Genomic DNA, 7,580 nt, shown 5'->3' with positions numbered 1-7,580 from the left:
AACAGCAACCATTTGCTGCTGCTGCTGCTGCTGCTGCTGCTGTTGCTGCGGCCTTGCAGCAGCACCAGCAGCAACAGCAGCAGCGAAAGGAGCAGCAACAACAGCAGCAGAAAAGCAGCAACAGCAGCACCACCAACTCAAATAAGAACAGAAGTAGCAGCAACATCAACAGCAGCAGCAACAGCAGCAGCAGCAGCAGCAGCAGCAGCAGCAGCAGCAGCAGCTAACCGGTTTTGAAGCAGCAAAGTGGAAGCAATCGACTGTCGCTACAGACTCCGCGCTGCAGCGCCTCGAGCGAGTATGAGAATAATCCAGTAAAGTGTCTCCTCCAGTCCCTGCAGCAGCAGCAGCAGCAGCAGCAGCAGCAGCAGCAAGAGGAGCAGTAACAGCAGCAGCAGCAAGAGGAGCAGCAGCAGCAAGAGGAGCAGTAACAGCAGCAGCAGCAAGAGGAGCAGCAGCAGCTAAGGGGTTTTGCAGCAGCAATAGGAATAGTAGCAGTAGGAATGGTAGTTGTAGGTCTGGCAGCAGCAGCAGCAGCAGCAGCAGCAGCATCAGCAGCAGCAGCATCAGCACCAGCAGCAGTAACAATCGAAGCAGCAGCAGCAGCAACAACAGCAGGAGCAAAGACGCACTTTGTATAGGGGGGGTTTCTGCTGCTGGTTCTGTCGCTGTCTCTGCTTCGGTTGCCGAGTCTGCTGCTGCTGCTGCTGCTGATGCATCTGCTGCTGCTGCTGATGCATCTGCTGCTGCTGCTGCTGATGCATCTGCTGCTGCTGCTGCTGCTACTGCATCAGCAGCAGCAGCAACAGCAGCAGGATCAGCATCAGAAGCAGGACTTGGGGCCTCCTCTTTCGAGTCCTCCTCTCCGCTCTGCAAGCAGACATACGCGCTTCTGCTGCTGCTGCTGCTGCTGCTGCTGCTGCTGCTGCTGCTGCTGCTGCAGCTGCTACTACTACTATAGGTGGCTCAGTACTGCTTCTGCATCTGCTGTTGCTGCTGCTCCTATTCAAATAACTGCGCAACCGTTTATAACTCTATTTGCAGCAACAGCAGAAGCTGCTGCAGCAGCTGCTGCAGCAGCTTCTGCTGCTCTTGCTGCTGCTGCTGCTGCTGCTGCTTACAACGATCTGTACGTTTTCTGAGTCCGATTGAATGAACTCCACAACGCCTTCGGTGTCTTTCGTCTTTGCTTCTTCTTCTGCTTCTGCTTCCTTCCTGCTGCTGCTGCTGCTGCTGCTGCTGCTGCTGCTGCTGCTGCTGCTGGCAGCATAATGCTTTGGTGTTATATGTTGCGGGGTTTGCATATATCGCGAACGGCTGCGTTGTAGTCGGAGACTCTTTTGAGATGAGAGAGCCCGCTGCTGCTGCTGCTGCTTCTCTTGCTGCTGCTGTTCTTGCTGCTCCCCGTGCTGCTGATGCTCTTGCTGCTGCTCGTGCTGCTGTTGCTGTTGCTGTTGCTGCTCCTGGTGCGGCTGTTCTTGCTGCTCCTCTTGCACCTGCTGCTGCTGCTGCTGCTCTTGCTCCTGCTGCTGTTGCTGCACCTGCTGCTGCTGCTGCTGCCGCTGCTGCGCATTTTCCTCGCTGTCTGCTGCTGCCTGCGGATGTTCTGCTGCTGATTCGCTTTTTGCTGCTGCTGCTGCAGCTGTTATATCTGCTGCCGCCGCATCTTTCGCTGCATCTGCTGCTGAACCTGAAGCTGCTGTTGCTGTTGTTGTTGCTGCTGCTGCATCTGCTGCCGCTGCGTCGTTTGCTGCATCTGCTGCTGGACCTGCAGCTGCTGATGCGGGTGCTGCTGGTGCATCTGCTGCTGCTGCATCTTTTGCTGCATCTGCTGCCGCACCTGCAGCTGCTGTTGCCGTTGCTGCTGCTGCTGCTGCCGCCGCAGCATCTTTTGCTGCATCTGCTGCTGCACCTGCAGCGGCTGTTGTCGTTGCTGCTGCTGTTGCTGCTGCTGTTTCTGATGCTGATGCCGACTGCTCGTCTACGGGTTTATCTTCTGCTGCTGCTGCTGCTGTTGCTGCTGCTTCTGCCGCTTCCGCTGCTTCTGCTGCTGCTGCAGCAGCAGCAGCTGCTGCTGTGTCTGCAGCAGACGGTGAAGCAGCAGCTGCAGCAGTACTTGCTGCTGCAGGGTTATCTCCGTCTTTATCTGAACCAGGCTCCCCCTGTGCTGCCGCATGCAACGACTTTGCAGCTGCTGCTGTTTCTGCTGCTGCTGCTGCTGTTGCTGCTGCTGCTGCTGTGGCTGCTGTGGCTGCTGCCGGAGGCGGTGCTGCGCAAGCGGGTTGTGCTGCTGCACTTGTGTCTGCTGCTGACTCTGGTGCTGCTTCAGGTGCAGCAGCAGCAGCTGCTGCTGCTTCCCCAGTGTCTTCTACTTTGTGCTTTGCTGCATCATCTCCTTGTGCTGCTGCCCGATCTGCTGCCTGATCTGCTGCTTGATCTGCTGCTGATGCTGCTTGTTCTGCTGCTGCTGCTGCTGCTGCTGCTGCATCTGCTTCTTCAGCCTCCCTCACGCACTGAGAAGCCTCCATGGCATTGTCGTTGCTGCTGTTGCTGTCATTGCTGTCGCTGCTGCTGCTGGTGCTGCTGCTGTTGTTGTTGTTGTTGCTGCTGCTGCTGCTGCGCTCCATTCTTATGCAGCGATCTTAACTCACTGCCTCTTGCTTCATTTGCTGCTGCTGTTGTTGCTGCTGCTGTTGCTGCTGCTGCTGCTGCTGTTGCTGCTTCTGCTGCTGCTGCTGCTGCTGCTGCGGCTAGTCGGCTAGTCGATAGGGCCCCACCCTCTGTCTTCTTGTCTTTGTGCTTCTGCTGCAGCAGCAAGAAGGCGAAGCAGCAGCAAAAACAAAAAAAAGAATTATTATTTCACTCAATTTCAACAAAGAGATACACAGCACCGGTGGTGCAGCAGCAGCAGCAGCAACAGCAGCAGCAGCAGCAGCAGCAGCCCCGGAGGGCACCAATGGGCAGTCAAGACATCTGCAGCAGCAGCATAAATGAAAGAAGAATTCTGCTGCTTCTTTTGCTGCAATTTATATTGTTAATATCACTTGGGTGAAGCAATTGCTGCTGTTGCTGCTGCTGTTGCTGCTGCTGTTGCTGCTGTGCTGTATGAAAATAACGAATCCATCAACTGCTGCTGTTGCTGCTGTTGCTGCTGCTGCTGCTGCTGCGTGAAGAGCTCTTGAATTTGTATATGGTTTTTATTAATTTGCTTAAAGAAACAAAAACAGAAAAACTGTCTGTCGGTGTTTGCTGCTGCTGTTACTGCTATTGCTGCTGCTGCTGCTGCTCCTGCTCCTCTTTAGAAGCTGTCCGGTCGTTTGCAGCGAACAATAAATAAATATATTTAAACAGTAAACATGTCTATTAATGACCCATGCAGCAGCAGCAGCTGCAGCAGCAGCCTTCCGGTGTATGTATGGGTGTAAACAGCAGCAGCAGCAACAGTTCAAGAGAGGCTGCAGCAGCAGCAGCAAACAGCAGAAGAGGAACTGGTGCAGCAGCAGCACGAAGAAGAACAAATACTGTAGCAGCAAGAACCGGAGACAAAACTGCAGCAACGGCAGCCGATTGTGCTGCAGCAGCAACAGCAGCAACAGGGTAACAACTGCAGCAGCAGCAACAGCAAGATATTAGCAACTGCTGCAGCAACGAGCAGCAGATTAGCAGGTGCAGCAGCAGCAAAAACAGCAGTACACTAGCAACTGCAACAGCAGCAACTGCAGCAGAAGGTTCTGGCCTCCGGCTGCTGCAGCGGGAGTAGCAGCAGCAGCAACACAGCAGCAGCAGCAGCAACACAGCAGCAGCAACACAGCAGCAGCAGCAACACAGCAGCAGCAGCAGCAGCAGCAGCAACGCAGCAGCACGTCTTCTCTTATAAGCGCTCTCTATACGAACGCATTTGTTTGCAATCAAAGCCCTGCCCCCTATCTATGTCTTTTTATTTATTATTTATTTATTATTTATTTATTATTTATTTATTATTTATTTATTATTTATATTTAGTTATATTTATTTAACTTATTAAATTATTTATTTTAATTAATTTGCTCGGTTTTGCTGCTGCAAGGAATCCCCTATAGATGCACTGGACGGAAAGGCAGACACCTTGCAGCTGCTGCTGCTGCATCTGCTGCTGCATCTGCTGCTGCATCTGCTGCTGCATCTGCTGCTGCAGATGCTGTTGATGCTGGTGCTGCTGCTGCTGCACCTGGTGCTGCCCTTGCTGCTGCATCTGCTGCTGATACTGCATTTGCTGCTGCTGCATTTGCTGCTGTATCTGCTGCTGCTGCTGCTGCCCTTTGGGCGCGCTCGCAAGGGGGCCTTTGGTGTGGGGTTGCGCTGCTGCTGCGTTTATGCTGCTGCTGCTGCTGCTGCTGCTCCTGGTGCTGCAGCTGCACCGTTTGCTGCTGCTGCAATGACCCTTGCTGCTGCGGCCGCTGCAGCTCTGTAAGGCTAAGTCTTCGTACACTGCGGGACCGGGGACGGTACTCCCAGCATTGCTGCTGCTGCTGCTGCTGCTGCTGTTGCTGCTGCTGCTGTTGCTGCTGCTGCAGTCGCACGTGTCTCAGCTGGCTGCCCCTAAGTGGTGAGCAAAGGCCGTGGTGCCCGCGCTGCTTTCGCTGTTGTTGTTGTTGCTGCTGCTGCTCTAGCTGCTGCTGCTCTAGGTGCTGCAGTTGCTGCTTCTGCTGCTGCTGCTCTAGCTGCTGCTGCAGCTGCTGCAGCTGCAGCGCGCACTGCGAGCTTTCTTCTTCATCTTCCTCCGGCAGTACGCAGGCAATCCCACCGCACTTCAGCAGCAGCGCCCTAACAGAAGAAGAAGCAATGCCTCTTCGCTGCTGCTGCTGCTGCTGCTGCTGCTGCTGGTGCAGCTGCCGCTGCAGCTGTTGCTGCAGCCGCAACAGCTGCAGCTGCTGTTGCTGCTGCTGCTGCTGCTGTGCCTCAAGCTGCAGTTGCTGCTGTACTTCCCGCTGCAGATCCTCCTGCGGAGAATTCGGGTGTATAGGCACCCTAGTTAGGGAGGTGTTGCTGCTGCAGTGTATAATGCTGCTGCTGCTGCTGCTGCTGCTGCTCAGAGGGGGCAGCCGCGGCAGCAGCCCCTGCGCAGCAGCAGCAGCAGCAGGTGGGTGTCTCCGTCCCCACAGCAGCTTCAGAAAAGAAGGGCAACTGCTGCTGTTGTTGTTGCTGCTGCTGCTGTTGCTGCTGCTGCTGCTGCTGCTGCGGCGAACGCCACAGAAGCCAGCAGCGGCTCGGTCGCATATTTCTCCTGCTGCTGCTGTTGTTGCTGTTGCTGCTGCTGCTGCTGCTGCTCCCTCCCCCTCCTGCTGCGTGGTGCTGCAGATGCTGTGGCTGCTAAATAAGTGCGGCTTCCCAAGCTGCTGCTGCTGCTGCTGTTGCTGTTGCTGCTGCTGCTGCTGCTGCTGCTGCGTCTTTGGCCTGTGGGGTCTCTCGGACGCCACGAGAGGAACAGATTGCAGCTGCACAGAAGGAGTGCCTGCAGCAGCAGCAACAGCAGCAGCAGCAGCAACAGCAGCCACTGATACACCACCATTACCTACAAGGAGAATAGAAGAAAACAGCTGCAGTACCACCGATAGCAGCAGCAGCAGCAGCAACAGCAGTAGCAACAACAGCAACAGCAGCAGCAGCAAGAGCAAGAGCAGCAGCAGCAGCAGCAGAAGCAGCAGCAGCAGAGTGCTTACTACCGGTGATGCAATCGATAAAGGAAGGGTCCGCAGACAAAATTTGTGTTGCGCCCTCAGCTTCTGCAGCAGCAACAGCAGCAGCAAATCAAGCAGCAGCAACAGCAAATCAAGAAGCAGCAGCAAATCAAGCAGCAGCAGCAACAACTCCAGTGGTAGCGACGCATCCACCAGCAGTGCAAGCAGCAGCAGCAGCAGCAGTAGCAGCAACAGCAATAGCAGCAGCAGCGGTACAAGTAGCAGCAGTAGCAGCAGCAGCAGTGACAGCAGCAGTAGCAGCAGCAGTAGCAGCAGCAGCAGCAGCAGCGTACCGCAGCAGTTCGTGACGGCTGGTGGTTGCGCAGAGCGAACAAGAGGAAGTGCTGGGGCTTCATGAAGAGGTTGCTGCTGCAGCAGCACCGCTTGCTGCTGCTGCTGCTGCTGCTCTTCTTCCTGATACCCCTCTTCGTAAGGAAGTCGGTGCTGCGAGCGCTGCCGCAACAGCAACGCCTGCTGCTGATGCTGCCGTTGCTGCTGCTGCTGCTGCTGCTGCTCCTGCTGCTGCTGCTGCTGCTGCTGCTGTGCTGCTGCGCTGATGCCGTCTAGGGCAATGCTAACTGTATCCTCGCCTGAGGCACAGCAGCAACAGCAAACTGCAGCAACTACTTCTGCTGCAGCAGCAGCAACAGCACGAGCAACAACAGCAACAAGAGGGCGACAGAATGCAGCAGCAGCAGCAGCAGCACCAGCACGAGCAACAACAGCAGCAACAGGAGCAGCAGCAGCAGCAGCAGCAGCAGCAGCAGCAGCAACAGCAGCAACAGCAGACCTCTGCTTGAGAGAGAAGATCCCTGAGAAGGTGAGTAGGGATTACGTGCTGGCAACTCCAAGTGACACAAACCGCTCGCCCTGCAGCAGCAGCAGCAGCAGCAGCAGCAGCAACAGCAGCAGGAACAGCAGCAGCAGCAGCAACAGCAGCAGCAGCAGAAACAGCAGCGGGGGAATTAGAAAAGCAGCAGCACGGAAGGAGCATAGTGCAGCAACGGACAACCACACACACGCGCAGAAGCAGCAGCAACAGAAGCAGCAGCCGTACAAGCAGCAACAGCAACAACAGAAGCAGCAACAGAAGCAGCAGCAGCAAAGTCATCATCAGTATCACTATCATCAGCAGCAGCGGCATCAATAGCAGCAGCAGCAGCAGAAACAGCAGCAGCAACAGCAGCAGAAACAAGAGTAACAGCAGCAGCAACAGCAGCAGCAACAGCAGCAGCAGCAGCAGCAGCAGCTGACTTGGGGTTGAAGTGTCTGGGGTGTCTGGCTAGACAGCAGGCTTCACGAATATTTCCTGCTAAACCCCTACGCACAAATTATACAACATGCAGCCACCCGCTGCAGCAGCATTAGAGCAGCAGCAGCAGAAATAGCAGCAACAGTAGAAGGGGCAGCAAAAGCTGTAGCAACAGCACCAGCGGCAACAACACCAGCAGCAGCAACAGCAACAGCAGCAGCAGCAGCAACAGCAGCAAAAACAGCAGCAGCAACAACAGCAGCAGCAGCAGCAGCAACAGCAGCAGCAGCAACAGCAGCAGCAGCAGCAGCAGCAGCACCTGTTCCATGGGTTGCTGCCATAGAAGAAACTTTTTATTTGTTCATATGTCGTTTGATTTGTTGCAATCTGCATCCGCAGCAAACAGCAAAAGCAGCAAACCAAATAAAACAGCAGCAGCAGCAGCAGCAACAGCAGCAACAGCAGCAGCAGCAACTGCTGCCGCTACAGTAGAAGTGGATGAGAAGGCATGCAAAAATTATAAAGAAGAGAGAGGAGACAGAATTAATTTAAATAATATATAATATATATTAAATATATATATATATATTAAATATATATATAACATATAT

The 7,580-nt window shown here is 54.7% G+C and overlaps 2 protein-coding genes across 2 annotated transcripts; both read right to left on the bottom strand.

The window, feature by feature from the left end:
• Positions 1–632: 632 nt before the first annotated feature.
• EAH_00058930 (hypothetical protein) lies at positions 633–2,627 on the bottom strand (the record flags this gene model as incomplete). Its single annotated transcript, XM_013393624.1, has 2 exons — positions 633–870; positions 1,122–2,627. Coding segments are annotated over 2 exons (1,744 nt in total), but the record flags the coding sequence as incomplete, so codon positions are not given.
• Positions 2,628–4,073: 1,446 nt separating this feature from the next.
• EAH_00058920 (hypothetical protein, conserved) lies at positions 4,074–7,356 on the bottom strand (the record flags this gene model as incomplete). Its single annotated transcript, XM_013393623.1, has 5 exons — positions 4,074–5,491; positions 5,700–5,762; positions 6,011–6,307; positions 6,508–6,587; positions 7,289–7,356. Coding segments are annotated over 5 exons (1,926 nt in total), but the record flags the coding sequence as incomplete, so codon positions are not given.
• Positions 7,357–7,580: the final 224 nt, after the last annotated feature.

The sequence above is a fragment of the Eimeria acervulina genome, genomic scaffold, assembly GCF_000499425.1.
Source record: "Eimeria acervulina Houghton genomic scaffold, Eah_scaff1362, whole genome shotgun sequence".
Taxonomy (NCBI): domain Eukaryota; phylum Apicomplexa; class Conoidasida; order Eucoccidiorida; family Eimeriidae; genus Eimeria; species Eimeria acervulina.
Note: the sequence above shows the minus strand (reverse complement) of the source record. Positions and strands in the feature narration are given on the sequence as shown.